The sequence below is a fragment of the Notechis scutatus genome, chromosome 12 (genome assembly GCF_049901735.1).
Source record: "Notechis scutatus isolate UNSWTSFEM ecotype Mainland chromosome 12, rNotScu1.2, whole genome shotgun sequence".
Taxonomy (NCBI): Eukaryota; Metazoa; Chordata; class Lepidosauria; order Squamata; family Elapidae; genus Notechis; species Notechis scutatus.
In genome coordinates this window covers 333653-353267 of record NC_142020.1, presented here as the reverse complement: position 1 = coordinate 353267, position 19615 = coordinate 333653, and the positions used below count along the sequence as shown (strand labels likewise).

The 19615-nt window shown below is 48.2% G+C and overlaps 3 protein-coding genes, 1 long non-coding RNA gene and 2 other non-coding genes across 9 annotated transcripts in view; 2 read left to right on the top strand and 4 right to left on the bottom strand.

Moving 5' to 3' along the window:
* TBL3 (transducin beta like 3) overlaps window positions 1–3800 on the bottom strand; it is a 36428-nt gene extending 32628 nt beyond the window's left edge. The window contains exon 1 of one of the 2 annotated variants that reach the window (XM_026683562.2): window positions 3677–3800. In XM_026683562.2, coding sequence (XP_026539347.1) covers window positions 3677–3714 — 38 coding nt within the window. In that variant the 5' untranslated portion in view covers window positions 3715–3800. The remainder of the gene's footprint in view (window positions 1–3676) is intronic. The other variant, XM_087973065.1, reaches the window with a different exon arrangement.
* Window positions 3801–4902: 1102 nt separating this feature from the next.
* LOC148129631 (uncharacterized) lies at window positions 4903–7374 on the bottom strand. Its single transcript, XR_015750841.1, has 2 exons — window positions 7112–7374; window positions 4903–5374 (listed from the first exon to the last, which is right to left on the bottom strand). It is a non-coding gene; the product is annotated as an uncharacterized LOC148129631 (long non-coding RNA).
* Window positions 5443–5572, bottom strand: LOC113422583 (small nucleolar RNA ACA64). The gene has a single exon (XR_003372279.1). It is a non-coding gene; the product is annotated as a small nucleolar RNA ACA64 (small nucleolar RNA).
* Window positions 7375–7391: 17 nt separating the features above from the next.
* RPS2 (ribosomal protein S2) lies at window positions 7392–12674 on the top strand. 3 transcript variants are annotated; one of them, XM_026683563.2, is made up of 8 exons: window positions 7392–7487; window positions 8194–8373; window positions 9234–9323; window positions 9830–9937; window positions 10597–10770; window positions 10930–11089; window positions 12255–12346; window positions 12547–12674. In XM_026683563.2, the coding sequence occupies exons 2-8, from the start codon at window positions 8197–8199 to the stop codon at window positions 12628–12630; spliced, it is 885 nt and encodes a 294-aa protein (XP_026539348.1). In that variant the 5' UTR covers window positions 7392–7487; window positions 8194–8196; the 3' UTR covers window positions 12631–12674. The 3 variants fall into 3 exon arrangements, with proteins under 3 accessions (XP_026539348.1, XP_087829189.1, XP_087829188.1); XM_087973063.1 differs by having other exon boundaries at window positions 7471–7632; XM_087973062.1 differs by having other exon boundaries at window positions 7471–7764.
* Window positions 12047–12186, top strand: LOC113422582 (small nucleolar RNA SNORA64/SNORA10 family). The gene has a single exon (XR_003372278.1). It is a non-coding gene; the product is annotated as a small nucleolar RNA SNORA64/SNORA10 family (small nucleolar RNA).
* Window positions 12675–15999: 3325 nt separating the features above from the next.
* Window positions 16000–19232, bottom strand: NDUFB10 (NADH:ubiquinone oxidoreductase subunit B10). The gene is made up of 4 exons (XM_026683625.2): window positions 18593–19232; window positions 17589–17727; window positions 16830–16969; window positions 16000–16266 (listed from the first exon to the last, which is right to left on the bottom strand). Exons 1-4 carry the CDS (start codon window positions 18738–18740, stop codon window positions 16166–16168), a joined length of 528 nt encoding a protein of 175 aa, XP_026539410.1. The 5' UTR covers window positions 18741–19232; the 3' UTR covers window positions 16000–16165.
* Window positions 19233–19615: the final 383 nt, after the last annotated feature.

Here is a 19615-nt window from a genome sequence, read left to right as displayed (position 1 = left end):
GGGTGACACATGTGCACACCAAGGTCTACACAAAACCATGAGGCTTGATGCATTTTGCACCAACTGAAGCTTTCGGATGTTATTCAAGGACAGCCCCATGTAGAGCAAGTTGCAATAGTCAAGATTCTTGGTGACTAGGGCATGAGTGACGGTGAGTAGGGATTGTTGGTCCAGGAAAGGGCGTAACTGGCACAGAACCTGCGATTGCACAAAGACTCTCCTGGCCACAACTGCCACCTGCTCTTTGAGCAGGAGTTGTGAATCCAGGAGAACCCCCAGATTACGCACTGGATCTGTTTGGGGCAGTGTCATCCTATCCCACACCAAAGGTGGCAATTCTCCATGGATCAAAGAACTCCAAACCCAGAGCCACTCGGTCTTGCCAGGGTGAAGTTTCAACCTGTTGCTCTCTATCCAGCCCCTCACCGTGTCCAGGCACTGTGAGAGGGAGGTCACGGGATCACTTACCAAGGGCTGATACATACAGCTGAGTATCATCACCATACTGGTGATACCTCAGTCCATGGTGACAGATGATCTCACCAACAGCTTCATGCGGATGTTGAATAGGAGCAGGGAGAGTACCGAGCCCTGCGGGAGCCCGCAAAGCAGTGAATGAGGGCTGGATCTCTTGCCCCGTATTAACACTGACTGAGAGCGACTACAGAGGGAGGAAGTGAACCAGGGTAGCCCAAAGCCTCCCACTCCCAACCCCATGGTCAATGGTATCCAAAGCCCCAAGAGGTCAAGTAGAGCAAGGATGGATGCACTATCCCGCTCCCACCAGAGATCATCAAAAAGTGCAACCGATGCCGTTTCTGTCCCATATCCCAGCTTCAATCCTGACTGGTAGGAATCTAGATAATCCGGTTCACCCAGAAACCTCTGGAGCTGCCACACAACCACCTTCTCCAAAAAGAGAAGATTAGAGATGGGTCAGAAATTATCCAACAGGGTGGAATCCAGCAATGGCTTCTTGAGAAGAGGGTAGACCACAGCCTCCTTAAAGTGCTGGGGCAGTACCCGCTCCCGTAAGAAGTCTGCCCGCCTGTCACCTCCCGGGAAGTTTTCACAAGCCCGGAGGGACATGGATCTAAAACACAGGCGGTCGTGTGCATGTTGCCTAGGATCCTGTCCACTTCCTCAGGAGCAACATACCATTCAAGAAAGTTTTTAAAAAAAGAGCTGAAAGGAGACCAGAAGACCTCCTTGCCAGCAATCAACACCCAGAGAAGCAGGGTTTAAGTAACATCAGGCAACATCTGACTAACAATGGAGCAGTAAAATAACAGCCTAACCAAGGAATTACTAAGAAGAAAACATCTCCACCAACACTGAAAGAGCAAGATTCCCTTCTAGCAATGAAGTGTGACCTACCATAGTTGAGTAATGAAATGTCCCCAAGAAAACAACCAATCACAAAGAACACCAAGGACCCAACAATTACCAATACAGAAATGCCCTTTTACACTATTAGAGTGAGGTCCCTTCTGAAACATTGTGTTCTGGACATTGCACCTAAATAAGATTTAAAAGCTAGAAAAAGACAGCCAGGTTTACCATTAGAAGTCACGGGATCAATGTCTCTCTGAAGACTATCTGCTAAGAGACAAAGCTATGGGCCTTTTGGGCAATTGGTATGTGAAAACAGATTGTTGGACTAAATGAAGCTTCATCCAGTTAAGGCCGTTTATAATCCTGTGGAAAGTTGGTATTTTAAAAATAAATAAAACTGACACACCACAGGATTGCGTGTTGAGTCCCTTACTCTATATGTGGACGACTGCATTCCCACTCATGCTAGTAATACTATTACTAAATTTGCAGATACAACAGTGGTGGGACTCATCTCCAGGGGACTATCGAGACGAGGTGGACTGGTTGCTTTTGTGGTGTGGAGACAATAACTTGGTCCTCAACACCGATAAGACCAAGGAGCTTATAGTGGACTATAGAAGGAACAGATCAAGATATCCAGCCCTTGCTTATCAATGGAGACCGAATGGAACAAGTGGCCAGTTTTAAGTTTCTGGGTGTTACCATAAGAGGACCTGACCTGGGGATCACATTGCAGCCCTGGTCAAAAGGGCCCAGCAGAGATTATACTACCTGAGACTTCTCAGGAAACAAGCGCATGAAAAACTGCTGGTGACCTTCTACTGCTGCACCACAGAGAGTATCTTAACTTACTGCACCTCTATATGGTTTGCCAATTGCACAGGGGCAGATAGGAAAGCATTCCAGAGCGTGAATGTCATTGCCATCATTGGTTGGTTGCCCTCTCCTCCTTGGAAGAGCTTTAGAGCTCCCACTGCCTTAAGAAAGTTCAAAACATCCTTAAATATCCATCTCATCCTGGGAACCCTTTTTTTTTTAACTATTACCATCTAGCAGATGGTACAGAATATTAAAAACAAGCACCAATAGGTGAAAAACAGCTTCTATCCCAGGGCAGTAGCTCTTTTGAATTCTGCTGTATAGTGCAGTGCTGGTGAGGTGTCGGGTTTTTTTTGGTTCAATGTGTAGAGTGTGAGGGATGTGTTTATTTTCATGGTCATGATGTACACTGAAGATGGTATTTGATTTAGTTGTAGGAGATGCAATGACAATAAAGGAAACTAAACGCTGAATGGGAGGTGATCCACTGAGGACAAATGGTAAGCAATTCAGCATATTAAGGAAGAGGATTTTTCCTCCAAGATTCACATCTCCTTTAAGAGATGGAAACTCACTTTGCCACCTCAGGCCAGTCACAACTCCCTCAAACTGCCTCAACAAGGTGGTGGTGGGGAGGAAGAAAAGTGGATGAAAATGATTTATTTTTCTCGGTTCACCAGAGCTTATTGAACCATCACTGAGGCCTTCAAGAATACATTGGACAACCATCTGTCTGAAAGGGCCTCTTGCTTGGGCAGAAGGTTGGACTAGAAGGCCTCCAGGGTCCCTCCCAACTGTTATTCTGGACCCTCTCCTCAACCATTGAAAGAGTCATTAAATCACGAGGATGTTTCCATCAACGGAAGCAGATTTCACGCCCGCTGGTTTTTGTGTGTGCGGCAGCTGCTCAGCCACGGCAGGAGTCACATTTCGGCAGCGTTTGCGGCCGTTTATACGACGGTTCTCTCGTCTGTGGTTCAGCGGCTCCACCCAGGATCCAAGCCGGGCTGCTCCTGAGAGGCGGCCAAGCGCCGCTGCGAGCGGGAGAAGCCCGCCCGGGTCCTCCTCTGGCAGGCCAGGAAGGAGGGAGCTTTCCAAGGGGGCTGTGCCGCCAAGTGGCCTGAGCTACAAACGAAGGTCTCCCGGTCAGTCAGGACGAGGTTTGCCCCTCGCTTCTCCGGGCGGCTTCGCTTTCTCCCAGCGGCCTCCCATCCAAGCACTAAGCAACCCCGACTCTGCCAGACTTTCTGAGCTGGGCCGGGGTCACCACCGGTCGGCCTGGCTCCCCGCTCGCTCTCTGGCAAGCCGGTTCTGGCGGGGAAAACCCTGTGCGCATGCTCGGAAACACGGCCCACCTAAGCACAGCGTGTCCCCAAGCCGAGAGCGCGCAGCCAGCCAACGGCCTCCAAACTGCAACGCGGTCGCTATAGCGACGGCGCACTTTCCTCCCTACCCCGTCGACACCAAGTCGCGGTTCCCGTGGCCACCCCTCCCGCCCCCGGCGCCCCCCTTTCCTCACTTGCTTTTCAAGTTCGCCGAGGAGCTCGAGACCGCCATCTTCAAGCCCCGGCTCGGTCGCTCCGCGGTTCCAGTTTCCTCGCTTGGACACCCGGACGACCTCCACGTGCTTCCGGGAAAAATGCGTTTACTTCCGGCGCGTCGCCGTAGCGCAAGCAAGCATAGACGCATGAAAACGTGAAGAGGCAGCTTCCTAGCCTTCTGACAAGACGCCCTTCGCGGAGGCGACCCTCAACCACAATTTCCCCAACTGCGCCGGGAGGACCGTGGCCGGCTGGTAGCGGGAGAGGTGGTCCTTCGGAGGACCAATTCCTGGCAGACTCACGACTGTTCCGTTCCTTTTTTTATTTTTTTTTGCTGTTGCTTCTTCCAGGGTTTGACTTGTGGGGTCCCTGGAAATCTCCCAGCTTTTCTTGCAGACTCATTGCTCAGCTAGGTAACACCACCAGTGCGACAAAGGAGCAGTTTGTTCTCATGTTATACATCAAGCGTCTTCAAACGTGGCAAGCTTGTGGACTTCAACTCCCAGAATTCCTGAGCTAACATGACTGGGGGAGGAATTCTGGGAGTTGAAGTCCACAAGTCTTAAAACTGTCAAGTTTGAAGAGCCTTGTTATACACTCTTGGCTTGCTTTGTCAGCATTGGTGGAAGTGTTCTTGGTGGCTCTTTGATTGAACTGCTTGCCTGAGTTTTGATAGTTCTTGATTGGGGGATTGTTCAACCCTGAACTACAAATATTGTCAGTGGCTTGACTTGTCAGACTGGCCTTCTATCACATGGTTTCTGGGTAACTGGGTTTCTAACCCTAACACCAACCCTTCCAAAGGCTAAGGAGGGTTATCCTGATAAACTTTGCAAACTTAACCAATATGCTCCCTGATACATCTAGCTAGCCACCAAGGTGTCCTTCAAACCACTACTGACTACACACATGCACACACACAAACCCTCACACCTTAATTGGGGAAAAACTATCTTTTGCTGACATCTTCCATGAGGTCACATCAAACCCCCCTCAAAAAAAACAAAACCCAGGCAGAAATGTTCTGGCCTACCCATTCTTGTAATTGAAAATTAATGGACATGATAGTTTATCCATCACAGGCTTTGTTATTGATGTTAGTTAACTTTCATAGCTAAGTGGGGCATGGCAGCTGCTTGGTTTACATTCATTGGGGTATTACATAAGCCCAGGAACTAGATAAACTCACAAACAAAGCATATACATCACAAAAATCTTTATTTTATAATTCAAAAAACCTTGCAAATGTCCATCTCCTTACAATTATATTTTCATTTCTTCAGAAGAAAGATTTTAATATAAAATCACATATATTCCTCTGCCAACTAATTGATATACAGAATAACTTGGCACATCTAAATATCAATAGCACTTCCCAGTCTGTTTACAACAGCTCTGTAAGCTGTTTACAGAGTCAGGATATTGCCCCCAGCAATCTGGGTCCTCATTTTACAGACCTCAGAAGGATGGAAGGCTGAGTCAACCTTGAGCCTAGTGAGATTCAAACTGCAGGCAGCTGACAATCAGCAGTGCTGCATTCTAACCCCTGCAGCTCTCTAAATGTTGAGTCTCTTCCAATAGCTGTGGGGAAGAGAACACACCTTCTTCCAGTGGTATGTAGAAAATTAAGATCTTGCAGCATACAAGTCTTCAAAGTATATCTTCCTCTAGAGCATCTGTTGGGAAAAAAGATGTTAATATTTTGAATCTTAATTTTGAATCTTATTTCAACCATATTTTCATAAGATGTAGGAGCCTGGGTTTTATTGCCCAAAGATTATGCTTAAGGCAATAAGCTTAAAGTTCCTTTTTGCTATGGGCACAGTTACCTCATCCAAGGCCACAAAGGAAGCCAAGGATTATTTTCAGACAGTGCCCAAAAACCCCAGAAGGCATAGGATTACAATGCAAAACAACTTTTCAGCAGCTGAAAAGTTTCTAACACAAATTACCAGCATTCCAAATTCAGCCTAGAGAGAAATCCCATCCAAAGGTTATATCTTGAGCAAACCAAGAAAGAGAAAACTCTACATTAGCAACTTGTATACAAGCAGAAAACTCCCTACAATGTCCAGCATCTGCTAGCCAATAGCCAGCAAAGTGGTGGAACAGGGGCATGGAATGTTGTTAGTACTGATCATGGTAGTGCAACCACATTGAACAGGATGTAGGATTGTTACCTACTCTATTTCAGAGATCTTTTTGTTACATAATTTAAAGTGTTCCCTTTCAAGTTACAACCCCTTTATAGGGATGAAAGATAATATAGTCCATAAATGCAAAAGGCAATTTTAATTGCACTTGCCATCTGTATATGCTGCATACATCTCTGGTGTCAGCACACGAGGAACCCATCTTGCACAAACTTTCCGATACTGAAGAATATCAATAATGTGTCCCACACGTTCCTGTGAAATGCCAAGCTTGGCAGCAATTTCTCTTTGAGTGATCTGCTGATTGTTCTTGATCAGTTCATCAACTTTTTTCACATGAAACTGATCAGTGGCAGTCACTGGTCTTCCACTGCGTTCTTGATCACATAAATCAGTTCTTCCTGGTTTACCACCTTTACATTTTTTTGCCCAGCGACGCACCGTACTCACATCCACACAATCCCCATAAACAGCAAGCATTTGGCGGTGAATTTCAATTGGAGGAACTCCTTCAGCCGTCAAAAACTCAATCACAGCACGTTGTTTAAAGCGTACTGAGGAATATTCAGCGAAGGCTTCCATTTCACAAACAAGAGCAACACAACTTTTCCTCACAGCAACTTCCCGCCAACAGAGGTGAAAGAACAGATACTAAAGATTATATCTGGGCTTCTAAGGCAGGACAGGATTTTGGAGGCATCCCTTTTCATTCAGCCCTCGTAGAACCCAACAGAACCCAACACAACAACATCCATCAGCTCTAGCCACAGCAACCACCGGACTTGATTAGGTCGTAGGCTTGCCATCCACTCTATTTCAGGAACCTGTTGCATAAAATTGAAACGGAGGTTTTCTTTTTCAAAGTACCAAAAATGCAACTTGCTCTTCTTATAGGTGAGGGACAACATAATTAAAGGTAGTTTCAACTGTCCTTCCCGCCGATATCATTTGCAAGTGTTAACATCACTGAAGTTATTTTAAAAAGGACAGCATTTCGGGGTTGCCTTTTTAAAGCCCAAAAAGCAAAAGCAACGTGCAGAGTAAGACATTCGACAGAAACTTCAGCGACACCAGAGTCACCACGTGGAACAGAGACGCGCCCAGGGACACCCAAAGAAGCCGCCTTGCGACAAGCCACGTCTGAATGGGGCCCTGAATGCTAGCAATCCTGGCTTTCAAGAGGCAGCAAACAAACGAAGGCTGGAGCCATTCCTTTGCAACTGGACCGAAGTGCTCCGAGACATACAACGCAGCACTCACTGTGCATTATACGGGCCTCCCCTCCCACGGCAGCTGAAACCCCGCATTTCCAGAAACCGTAAGGGGGGAAAAGGCACCGCCACCCGCTCCAAGGCGGAACCCACCGACCTTCCCGGAAAGCGCTCGCGAAGCCCGCTCGCCGCGGCTCTTTTTCTAGCCTGAGTAATCTAATTCATGCTCGATCCCGGGCGTTTTAATTCATGCTCGATCCGGCCAAGAGCGCGGCACGTGCGGACGTCTGTGCGCCTGCGCAATCGTCTTAGGAGGTAAGGAAATAGGACCTCGCGCAGGCGCTTTGTGAGGTAACGGATCTCGCGAGAGGAGCTGACGCTAAATACCCCTCCCTTCGCGCGTTCGGCCTTCTATTCGATCGCACGTAAGTAGTGGCCGGTGCTGGTCGCGGCGGCATCCACCGCCATCGCTTTCGCGGGAGGCCCGGCGCTGGGTCCGGTTCTGGGGAACGGTCGGGGCGGTTCTCCGTCTTCCGAAGGGCAGGGTTGGGGGGATGTTCCCCGCTTTCGGTGAGGACCGGCGGCAGCAGCGGGAGCCTGCTGGGAAGGACCCCGGAAGTAGCGCTCCTCGTGGCTTCGGCGGCCGGGCGCAGGAACCGGCGCGAGGGGGAGGCTTCGGCGGAGGGTGGCGGCCTGAGCCCCGTAAGGACGAAGGCGGCGGCGGGCGCTTGGGACGCTGGGCGGGTCCGCCGTTTGGGGACCGAGGAGGCCCGGGGGATGGCCGGGCCATCAGGTCGGCGCCGCTGCTGCTTTGCACGGAAGCCCTCGGCGCATCGTCCGGTGGGTGGGCGGCCGCTTCCTGCCGGCTTTTCGGACGCTGCCGCCCCCCCTCCCCGCGCAGGATGAAGCGGGCCGGTTTCGTGGGTCGCAGAGCCCCAAAGCCCCGAGGGGCGCCTCTCCGCCCGAAGGCAGAAGCGACTTGCCCAGAAAGGCGGCTCTGAGGAGAGGCCGAGGGCTGCCTTGGTTCCCGCCCTGCGCCTTCGCCTGCTCGCGGCTGGGCTCTGCGGCCTCCTGATTGCGTGTCTTCTGCAAAGAATCCGACCTTCTGCAAGTGTCACTTTCCTTCCCCAGCAAATGGCGGATGACGCCGGTGCCGCCGGAGGGGCCGGAGCAGGCGGAGCTGCTGCTGCCGCGAACAGGGGAGGCTTCCGAGGAGGCTTTGGCAGTGGAGGCCGGGGCCGTGGAAGAGGCCGGGGCCGTGGTCGGGGCCGTGGTCGCGGGGCTCGAGGAGGCAAAGCTGAGGACAAAGAAGTGAGTAGAATGAATTACCCGGTTACCCTTTTTGGAAGTCTGGAGGAGAACGTGGCCTGTAATGCAGTGGTGGTATTTGACCGGTTCTGGAGAGCCGGTAGCTGCGATGAGCGCTGCTCTGTGTTTGGCCCACCTGCCCCCCCCCATACTCTTATGGCCAAAATTCGAAGCTCCGCTGCTTTGTGCAGTGCATAATAGGGCCGCATGGCAGCTGCTGCAGGCTTGTAGGAGGCGAGTTAGAACACCTCGGTGCCTGCGAAAAGTGTGTGTTCTGTGTGTGTGTGCATGCAATGTGTGTGCACATGTGCAAAGTGCACCCACCAAGCCACACCCACCAAACCGGTGGCAACTTTATTTGAATACCACCACTGCTGTAATGTTATTAAAGCAAATGGAAATGGCTTTTCTAGATGCAATTCCAGGCAGGGCCTTCTCTGGTAATAAATAAAGGACTTATGTGTTCAATTTTTACTAGGATTGAATAAATCAAAGTCAAAATACTTAACTGAAATGGGCAACCAATAAATCTAATACAGCCGGCAAGCCCTCTGGATGTCTCCCTGGTCCGTTTCAAGCCAGACAATTCAGCAGAGGCCACTATAGTTAGAGAACCCTTGATTATGTCAGATTTATGACAATACAGAAATTAAAGATTCTGATTGGTTCCTGTAAAACAGAACTGGACCTGGCTCGCTCATGCCAAGTGGAACATATAATTGGGTGTCATATGCATAATAAAAGGGGGATGGGTTGTTAAAATGCATACTGTTCTCCAAGTACCATGTACTATATTGTTAAAATTGTGTGTTATTGCTGAAGAAAGTTTGGGTTGTTTAATAGTCTTGTTTCTATTTCTGCAGTGGATGCCTGTGACCAAATTAGGCCGACTGGTAAAGGACATGAAGATCAAATCTCTGGAAGAGATCTACCTTTTCTCTCTTCCAATCAAGGTATTGCTCTTAAATATAAATATAACTCATTACTTTCTCAGAGGATAACATAGCAGCAGGGATGGGGACAGGGTAAGCACATTTGTGCACCCATGTATCAGTCACTCAGTAAAACTGGTGAGACAGTCCAGACAAAATTGGAAATAATTAGTTCTTTTTAAGTTATTGTTGCATGGTGTATTATTAGTTTGGGGTTTTAAAAAGATAAAATCCATTTTAGTGAGAGTTTGACGTAAAGGCACTCAATTAAAAGCTACAGATCAACTTCTAGTTCTACCTTAATCTTGAAAATCATCTGAGTAATTCAGCCAGTTACCTTCAGCCCTTGGAAGAAGCACTGGCAGGCCACTTCCAGAAATGTTGCAAAGGAAATTGTACCGACTTGTTCTGGTTGTCTGCAGAAACCAGGACTGATTTGTCAACCAAGTCAACAATGAAGATAGTTGATGCTATTTGGAAATTCCTTGCCATACAGAGAGGTGGTTTATCATATATTGATTTTTCAGGAGTCTGAAATCATTGACTTTTTCCTGGGTTCCTCGCTGAAGGATGAGGTTTTGAAAATCATGCCAGTGCAGAAGCAAACACGGGCAGGCCAGCGCACCAGGTTCAAGGTAACCTCAGCTACATTTTGCTTTTTTATGCTTGGGATGTGTAGCTTCTATGGCAACAGAAATTCCTCATGTGACTTCTAACTAAACTGTCCTCCTTTTTCCTTCATATGTTTACTTTGTTATTAAAGCATCTTCCCAATCTGGGATTCATTTGGTTCATTTAATGAGCATCAAATTGGGAAAGTGAGCTAGCTTGTTCTATGTAAAGAATGAACTTTTCCTGATACCTGAAAGAGCAGATGTGACTTTGGAATGCCTGAATGGTGTCTTTTAAAAACCTTGAAGCTCTGGGGAACTACTGGAGGACTGGAAGTAACAAAAGAAAAGTCCCAGACAAACCTTATTTATAGTATTCTTGCTATGGATATAGTATACTTCAATAAGTATTTGACACAAATAGAACAATGACATAGACAGCTTCACCATCAGAGGTGGCTGACCCCCTGCAATCAGCACGTGGTCCTCAATGGAACTACTGTATATTGACCTGGAGGGAAGCATGCAGTGGGGTATCACAAGGCTCTGGTGTTTTGGCCAGGGGTTTGCAGAGTTTAAGTTGGGCCGGCTGTCAGGATGGTTGGTGTGCAGCACCTGTGTATTTATGGTAAGGGGCGTTTTGCATTTCTGCTGTGGAATCGTTATGGGTTCTCTCTCCTTAGGCCTTCGTTGCCATTGGGGATTACAACGGTCATGTTGGTCTCGGGGTCAAGTGCTCTAAAGAAGTTGCCACAGCCATTCGTGGGGCCATCATCCTGGCGAAACTCTCCATCGTGCCAGTGAGGCGAGGCTATTGGGGGAACAAGATTGGCAAGCCTCACACTGTGCCCTGCAAGGTAACCTCCTGGTTTTGTGGAGCTTTTGCATTGGCTGAATAGCAAGAGCACTTAGATTATACCGCTTCACAGAGTTTTACAGCCCTATTGCCCCTCTTCCCACCCCAAGTCCTGATGAACTACTTTCCTATGTGAACCTCTTCTGGCTTGCATTTGTAGGTCACAGGCCGCTGTGGGTCCGTCTTGGTTCGCCTCATTCCTGCCCCACGTGGCACAGGGATTGTGTCTGCCCCCGTTCCCAAGAAGCTACTGATGATGGCGGGAATTGATGACTGCTACACCTCAGCCAGGGGCTGCACTGCTACCTTGGGCAATTTTGGTACGTCTTTGGGTATCTGAAGTAAATTGCTGTAATTTGGGAAATGGTAAATTTGTGCCACAGAAATCTTAGCTTGCGAGTAGCTTATTTAATTTATAGAGCTGCTCAGTAAATATGGCTCTGGGTTGTATACAACCAAGCAAAGCAAATATGGCAACCATTGAAAACAATTTTAAAGTGCAATTAAACAATCTTGCAGGTTTGTCATAAGGACCCCCCAAGTTTCAGAACATGAAACTTATTTTAAAATTCCCTGATCAAGAAAGAAGTAGGTCTGGAGGAAAACTGCTTGCATTTTTAGTCTCTCTTTGAACAGCAAAGTTCCTGGAACATGGTTTGAAAAACCCTGCTCTAGAACCCCCCCCCCTCCACATCCTGAAGTTAGCTTCCAAATAGTAATTGTTCATATTATGTGTTAGAGAAGGTCTTAAATTGAGGAATTAAGTGTACACGAACAAGTCAAATCTAGTTTTTATTCTGGCTTTTGGAATACCACCCATAGCCTATCATTTGGAAGCAAAGTGGGACCTGCAGCCCATAAAATAAGGAGCACACCCTTGATTTGAAACTGCAAGGGAGGGGAGATGGGCTGAAGCTGGAATGGAAGGCAGTCTGAAGGCGCAGGGAGTGATAAAGACCATCTCTTGCAGGCTTCATGGCCCTGGCCTCTAAAGCAGGGAGAGAGAAATGGGTAGATTTTGTGTAGGTTAGTTTATTTAATAGAAAGGGACACCCCCCCACACACAAAGAGACAGTACCACTGCATAGATCCACACGTGGTCATCTGTCAGGCTGCCTTGACGAACGAAGGGCCAGGATCTGCTACGGTGACATTCAATGCTGGCTCCTATTATTTGAACTGCTGAGTATAAATGTCTACTCTGGATTTGTTTGTTAAATAGGCCAAATCCCAGCATCGTTATGTGTTTTGGTTCTTTGGAAATGCTCTATTCCAGAACACTCTCAGCTCTGCTCAGTTGCGCCTGACTCCAGTGGTGCAGCTGTCGTTTTTGAGAGGGAAAGCAAATGAGTTCAAATTTGCACGGCAGGGAGTCCTGCTGCAGTGGTCTCTCTGTTCCTTATCAAACTCAACATGTTTGAATATGTGTGTGCTTTATAAAAGAACATTGCATGAGTACTGAGATGACTTCAATTTTTATTTCAGCTAAAGCCACCTTTGATGCTATATCCAAGACCTACAGTTACCTGACCCCTGATCTCTGGAAAGAAACCGTCTTCACTAAATCTCCTTACCAGGTGAGGAAAATGCATGAGGACTAGGGAGTACTCTGCACCCCCCCTCCCCCCCAAATATTATGCCTTTCCTTGGTGGAGTTCAACGAGACAGACTTGGAGACTCCCACTCATTTTATCCTACTAACCCTGTGAGACGGAGTGAAGTCACTGAACAGAATTCCTGCCCACCCCTTTGATGCATCTTTTCCCTTTTTCTACAGGAGTTCACTGATCATCTGGCAAAGACCCACGCCACCAGAGTGTCTGTGCAAAGAACTCAAGCAGCTGCTGTGGCAACCACCTAAAAGATTCTGTACATCATCAATAAAGTAATCAAGTTTTAAACCAACCTACCACATGCTGTATTTTTCCTTGTGCAGGTTCCTTCATTGGGAGAAATACCTGTGTTCCAAACCAATATCCTTGAGTTCAAAAATTATACCAGTAATCTGAGGGGATCTTCAAGAGTTGTGACTGTTTTGCTTGTATTGTTTCGGTGGTTGGCAGCAATCTGTTCCCAGGAAGTTTGTAAGGTGTAGTTAAGGAGCAGCCTGCACAGCCCTATTAACTAACTGGTCAACTGTTTTCTTTTAGGAGAGAAGAAAGCTAAAGCAGTACATACTTGTATTCTTAACACACAATGACAGCTAGTATCAGATGTACCCCAGCTTAGACATTTAGGAAATAAAGACCCTCAACTACATTTGTCTGAAGTGGTAGCTTTTACCAAAGTTAAGTGGTTGCCACAAAAGCAAAATTAGAGACTAACTGCTAGAGGCCCAGGAAATCCCCTGGTTGTCACTCCAGGAATTGCAAGTTCTAGTGGGCTTGTAGGGAGGAAGGGGCAAGCCCTCCTCACCAGACAAATAGCAGGAACCCATCAGAGATGAGCAATAACTCCTTTGGGAGAAGATGAAGCCAGAGGCTCAGCAGGAGACTGTTTGCTGGACTCAGTGAGGGAGAATCCAGTTTTTGGGGAGCAGGGGAAAGAAATGGAAATCTCTCTGTAATTTAGTTATCCCAAAGTTTTCTTGGCAATAGTCCACTTCAGCTTCTTTTGGAAGACTGGGGGATGGGAGGCTAAGGTAGTTTGTAACTTACTGCCCCAGTTGGGATTGTCTGAGAGAGATCATGTGACTGTCATTTATCAACTGCAGTCCTGGGATTCTCAGTTGCTATTGTTAACAGAGTGGCTGCTCATGTAGAGCAGTGGTCCCCAACCTTTTTTGTGCCAGGGACCAGTTTCACTCAGAAACACTTTTTCAAGGACGGGGGTCGAGTATGGTGGTTTGCTTGCAGCCGTTTCATTATCCGACTAGGTAACATCTGATGTTGTTACCTAGTCGGGTAATAAAACGTCTGCCAGCAAACCACCAAGTTCAGGGAACGCCAATGCCTCCTCATTGCAACCCTGAGCGACAGATAGTCCCTGCAGGACGGCTGAGAAGCATCGCCTCTCGGCCCTCCCTCCCTCAGCCCCATCCCTCAGGTGTCTCCCTCCCTCCCTCAGCCTCATCCCTCAGGTGTCTGCCTCGTTCCTCTCTCAGTCGCTCTCTCACTCCTCCACCAGCCCAGGAAGAAACTGCTTCAAAGAAGCCGGCAGGGTGGCTTTTCCTGTCGGCGCAGCTTCTCCGAGCGCCCGTTCACCCCGCCCGCCGCCCGGCAGTTCAATCCAGTGCTCCGTTCTGCCTGCCTGCCTTGGTTTCTGGTAGTTTCGGAGCAGCTTCGGCTGAGAAAAAGAGGCGAATAGTTATTCTCAGCCGAAGCTGCTCCGAAACTACCAGAAACGAAGGCAGGCAGAACGGAGCACTGGATTGAACCTGGATTGATTGGCGGCGGAGTGGGGGTGAAACGGCCGCTTCGGAGGAGCTGCGCCGACAGGAAAAGCCACCCCACCCCCAGCTTCTTTGAAGCAGTTTCTTCCTGGGCTGGCGGAGGAGCGAGAGAGCGACTGAGAGGAATGAGGCGGGAGGAAGCCGAAGCCACTGAGCCAGAGAGCAGGACAGGCTTTGGTTGCTTCCTCCCTCCCCTTCTCTCATTTGTGTCCTTGATCCCCGATCCCAGCAGCATTCACCGAAGGGGAAGAAAGCCGCCATTTTTTAATATTTTTTTTCCTTTGCGGCCCGGTACTGCACCCCCCTCCAAGTCATTCTGAGCTTGTTCCTGCCCAGCCCCACCCTCTAAGGCATGGGTCTCCCCCATCTTTGCCCTTTGCTTGCTTTTCCCTCTCCCTTTGGGCACTGTTGGCTGAAGTCCCTTTGGGGAGTTGGCCCAGCCCAGTCCCAGTTGACAGCCTCTGGCAGCTGTTGCTGGGCAGAAAGTGAGTAGAAAACCCCAGGATTGCCAGCTCCAACCAAATTGAACTGAACTATTGTTACCTTATGACAAAAGGTCCCTAAAAATACACTGCTGGTGCTATTGTAGTTGTTCCCCGGAGTAATATATTGTGGGACAGACCTGATGTCAGAGCAGCGGTTGCCAACCGGCTTGAGAAAATTTTGGTGGGCGGCAGAGAAATCTCACCCACAGAGCACACACCCCCAGCAATTAATCCAGGCTGCGCAGAAACACAAGGCTGCGCCACACCCACATGGCCTGTGGGAACCCTCTCCACCCACTCACTCCTTACCCAGCAAACTTGCCAGCTAAGTTGCTATTTTTCCTTTTTCCCACCATTTGTTCTGCTGTGCCGGGATATTTAGATTAGCTAGGAAGCAGCAAATGGTTGGATTTCTTGCTTTCTAGCTTGTCTTTAGATCTTCGGCTCTGCTTTTAAGCACAGCCAAACCTCCCTTAAGACTGAAGGTTCTATTATTCAGTGCAGACTCACAGCAAGCAAATGTGAGAGACTGAGCTAGCCGATGGCAGATAAATGATTCTGTGAGAAACTCAATCTGCCTGCCTGCTTTGCTTGATTTTGGGTAAAAGTCGCTTTTTTATTAAAAAATTCAATATTTATATACATATTTATATTTACATACAAGCCATGCCCAGCCAGTCACATGATGATCAAGCCACACCCACAAATTAGGCCATGCCCACAGAACCGGTTTGTGGTCCCTGGGATTTAAAATTATAAGTTTGGAGGTCCCTGAGGTCCCCTGAGCTAGAGTGCTTGGAGGCCGATGTCCCTACCGCCCTGTGCCCACCACTCCAGCTGAACTTTCCTGTCTTGAGTTCCCATTGCAAACTAGGCCTGGCTACTGAGCCAGGTAGGGCTGGTTTCAGGCTGCAAAAAAAGAGCCAAAAACAGCCCTTTAGCTGCTATTGATCGAAAAGAGGCCCCAAGTAGTATCGGGCTTTGCAGGCTAAATTAAATTCATTTTAAGTGTGTTGAATAGTTCAAGCCTGAGCAACAGGAGGTGCAAAATACTGTGAGCACAGCAGTTTCAGGTGGTCTACTTAGAGACAAAAATGTGTGTTGAGGGTTGGAATAGAAGACCTCCAAGTTCTCTTCTAGCCCTGATTCTACCCTGTCAAATTCAAGAATAGCAGTAAGTAGTAAGGAAAAGGGCATGTATGGTGCACCATCCATAACTTACCCAGAGACCCCTTCCAGATTCTGTCGAGGCTGAAAATTGGAATGGCTTAAGTCCTAGGGAATTTTCTAGCCCAGTTCCAGAGTTTTCTTTGCATTTGGCTCAATGAGCCATTAATGAACAAGAATTCTGCTCTGCTGAAACTCTTTGTCTTTATTTTATACAAAGAACTTTAAGGAATTGATAAGTTCATATATCTATTCATTTTCCAGCTGAGTTGCACTTCAGCCTCACCTGCCACAGAACTGCACCAAGGGTTGCCCCCTGATTTCCCACCAAAGATGCAGCTCATTTCTGCCTATTAGGCCTTGGCTTCTGCTTGGGCTTTCCTTTCGGCAATCATCCGATGCTTCTGTTTCATTAAACACCTGCGAGCAGATCCAAAAGCACCTAGGTCATCATCTAAGATAATAAAAATAAAAATTAAACAGGTTACACTATAATCTGCCAAAAAGATTAGTGCGCAGGGACACTGCCAAGCAAGGACTTTCTTGAAAGCCAGAGTTCTCCCTGAGTTCTCCTGAATCATTAGGATTGAACACTGATTTTAAGAAGCTGCTTTAATTCTTAAAATGTAAAGCAACTTGAAAAGAAAGCAAGTTTATTGCTAAAGAGGATGCTTAGGGACATTTTTATTAATTATTTTTCTTCATTAAAAACACTTTCATGAAGTACAATTTAACTGAATTTCACAGCAAGTTGAACCCAACTAAAATTTAAAAACATTCATGCATGGGAAAATAAAAGTCAAGTTACTAGTCTTCATAAAGAAGTCAGGAACAGTAACTCTTATTAAGGGTGAAATTAAATAGCCCACATAAACCAAAGTTCATTAACATTATCAATCACTTTGACATATGTAAATAGGGTCCTTACACCAAAAGGTTTTGAGAACCACTGGGTCTACAATATGGGATCCAGTTTTACCTAGGTTTAATGTAAAAATGTCACAGGGGTTGACTTACATCGATCCCTATAAGCTTTGGCCACATCTTTAAATAGCTGTATGTCATTTGCACAATTTTCAGCAGCATTCACGCCTTCCCGGACTTTGCAAGCACCTACCCTCTCACGTATGATTTTCACAATTTCCTGGTCAACCTGCCTATGAAAGCAGAAAAACAATTTGGAGAATGCTGTAACACACATATTTGTTCCTCCAATTATCCATGCAAGCTCAGTGCCCTTTACTGCTACTTAAAAGCATCATCTTTTTAGGCTCATGCCCCCATTGAAAAGTTGAACAGCACCCAAGTGAACCAGTAACAAATCTTGATCAAAGCAGGCCCAGCTTACTATGATTACACCTTCAAACAAAATGTTTGCATTAGATAAAATATTGAAGATTGGGCCAACAGAGTAGAACTATGTTTTCATAGCCTTTTTAGTTAATCAAAGGAACCACTTCTCACTGTCCTGTACACACCTTTATGACTGCAGAGGCCCCCTTTGGAAGAGAAGCTTTCTGCTCTTCTTTCTTATTTGTTCCACCACTGTAATTTATAAGCCTGACCACAGGCCGTTTCAAACCCTTCTCTTGGAGTATCTGTGGTCTCACCTATATTTCCAAGCTTGCCATCTTTTAACTGCTGCCTGTGCTGCTAGTTACCTAACAGACTACAAAATACTTCAAGCAATTTGAGCACATAAGGCTGCAGATAACTGTAGCCTTCCCAACAGATCATTCGGCAAGAGACGGTAACTCGGGAAAGATACAGACATACAAATCTCGTTTCCACTGCATCTCCGCTTCGTAGATGCACAGGTAGTCGTCCTCCATGCATTCTGTAATGTCTGGCACCCGGCGGAACTCCCTGTGATAGTAATAAACCTTATGGTTTGCACGCAGGTGTTCAATCCATTCTGTTGAAAGAAAAGAGGAGGCCCATTCAAGGCAGGAGCCAGGGAGCTCTTTTAATCAGTGAGGTTAAAAAGGCAGTGATCCTCTAGGACAGAGGTCTCCAAACTTGGCAACTTTAAGACTGGTGGACTTCAACTCCCAGAATTCCTCAGCCAGCAAAGCTCAGTTTGGAGACCTCTGCTCTAGGACCTTAAGACAGTTTGCCCCTTTTTTGTATACAATTTATATTAAAACTATTAACAAGAAGATAAAAACTGAGAAACTTGATGTATAGCATGGAAGGAATAAACAATAAAAAGAAACCAAAAAGCAAAAGGTTGAGGAAAAGGAAGCTAGAGAGGGATAGAAATGAAAGAAGCGGTTTCCGCGGTTCTTCCCAGCATTCCGGTCCAGATGCAAGCAAGCGAGGGAGCAACTCAGGGGGCCGGTCTCTAGGGAGCCCCCCTGGAAAGGCCGCCCTGCTCCCCACCTGAACGGGCAAGGGGACACAAGCGGCCCGCCCGTCGCGCTTCATGCTCTGAAGCAGGCCGAGCAAGCAGGCCGAGTCAGCCGCTGATCCCTGCAGAAGACGCGCTACGGGGCCCGCCGGCTCCGAACTGGGCCGCCCTCCCGGTCTCCTCCCCTGCCCAAGGGGCCCAGCGGGGAAGACTCTGCGGCGTTCCCCTCACCTTGGCAACGGCAGGGTGCGTGGACTTCGGCTCCCAGAATCCTCGCCGTCACGCAGGCTGTGGAATTGTGGGAGCTGAAGTCCACGCGCCTGAAAAAGAAGCCCCGCCTTCCAACCGCTACGGCTTCAGGATGATGAGAGTTGTAGTCGCGAAAGCGCCGCCCACCCTCCCAGGAGCTCCTGCCCCTCCTCGTCCTCACCTCTGTACAGGGTGACCGGTCTGTCTACCGTGTAGTAAAAGAGCTTGTCGAAGAAGAGAGTCGGGCCGGAAGTGGGCACCAGCGGTTCAGGGTCCGGAACGTCGACCGGGGGCAAGTTATACGCGGCCCGCTCCGAATCCTTCGACATCGCCGCAACCTCTAAATCGCTTGACCGAACAAAATGGCGGCGGGCAACAAGTGCGCATGCGTATGCTAGCGAGAATGCTTTCTCTTTCCGCCGCCCAATCGGTGGGGAGGCGTTTCATTTTGAGGCCGACACGACGGGCCCACCAGGGGGCGTGAGAGAGCGGCCTTGGGCCCGCTGCGACGCCTGGCGCGGCTCTTCCGCCGCCTTCCTCCCTTGCACGGAGGCCGCTTACTGCGCGCCGGGGCTGGGCAAGAGGCTTTCCCGGGAGCCTCGTCTTCCCTCTTTAGCCCCGGGGCGATATTTGCACGGGCGCTTCATGGAGCCCCGTGGCCAACGGCGCAGGAGGCGGAAGGCGGGTTTTCTTCTGGGAGGGGGCCAGAGAGCCCTATTCGGCCCCCGCCCTGCGGGTGCAGGAGCCGCCGTCCAAGGCTCCGATGGGGGCTGCCAGCCGGGGTCGCCCTTTGACTGCCGCCCAGCTTGGGGCTGGGCTCTGAAGAAGCAAGGCCCCCTTCCCCGCATTAGGTGCCCCTTTGGAGGCAGAGGAAAAAGAGGTGGGAGGGGCAGGGACAGGCCTTCCAGAGTCTTGCAAATCAAAGAAAACAGACTTTATTCTTTGATCAAAGTTAAAGTTCTGGGTAAGAAATTCCTTCCACATCACTAGAGACATGGGAGGAAAATTCTACAAAAAACAGAAAGATGTCCTATCCTTACACATGCAAAAGTCTTTGTTCTTAGTTCTCTAATTACCTTGTAAATCTCTAGTCTCCTGTTTGGGGGGGGGGTTGGATTAGAAGGCCTCCAAGGTCCCTTCCAACTCTATTCTGATTCTAAATTCTGATTCTAGTTATTAATTTTCAAAGATAATACACAAACAA

Bases quoted from the DNA above. Each gene is read 5' to 3' on its own strand.
- RPS2 (XM_026683563.2), top strand. From the start codon at position 8,197: ATGGCGGATGACGCCGGTGCCGCCGGAGGGGCCGGAGCAGGCGGAGCT. The intron at 9,324-9,829 runs GTATTGCTCTTA...TTGATTTTTCAG, and splicing joins TTTTCTCTCTTCCAATCAAG to GAGTCTGAAATCATTGACTT. The intron at 11,090-12,254 runs GTACGTCTTTGG...TTTTTATTTCAG, and splicing joins TGCTACCTTGGGCAATTTTG to CTAAAGCCACCTTTGATGCT.
- NDUFB10 (XM_026683625.2), bottom strand. From the start codon at position 18,740: ATGTCGAAGGATTCGGAGCGGGCCGCGTATAACTTGCCCCCGGTCGAC. The intron at 17,728-18,592 runs GTGAGGACGAGG...TTCTTTCAACAG, and splicing joins ACCGGTCACCCTGTACAGAG to AATGGATTGAACACCTGCGT. The intron at 16,970-17,588 runs GTATGTCTGTAT...CTGCTTTCATAG, and splicing joins ATGCAGTGGAAACGAGATTT to GCAGGTTGACCAGGAAATTG.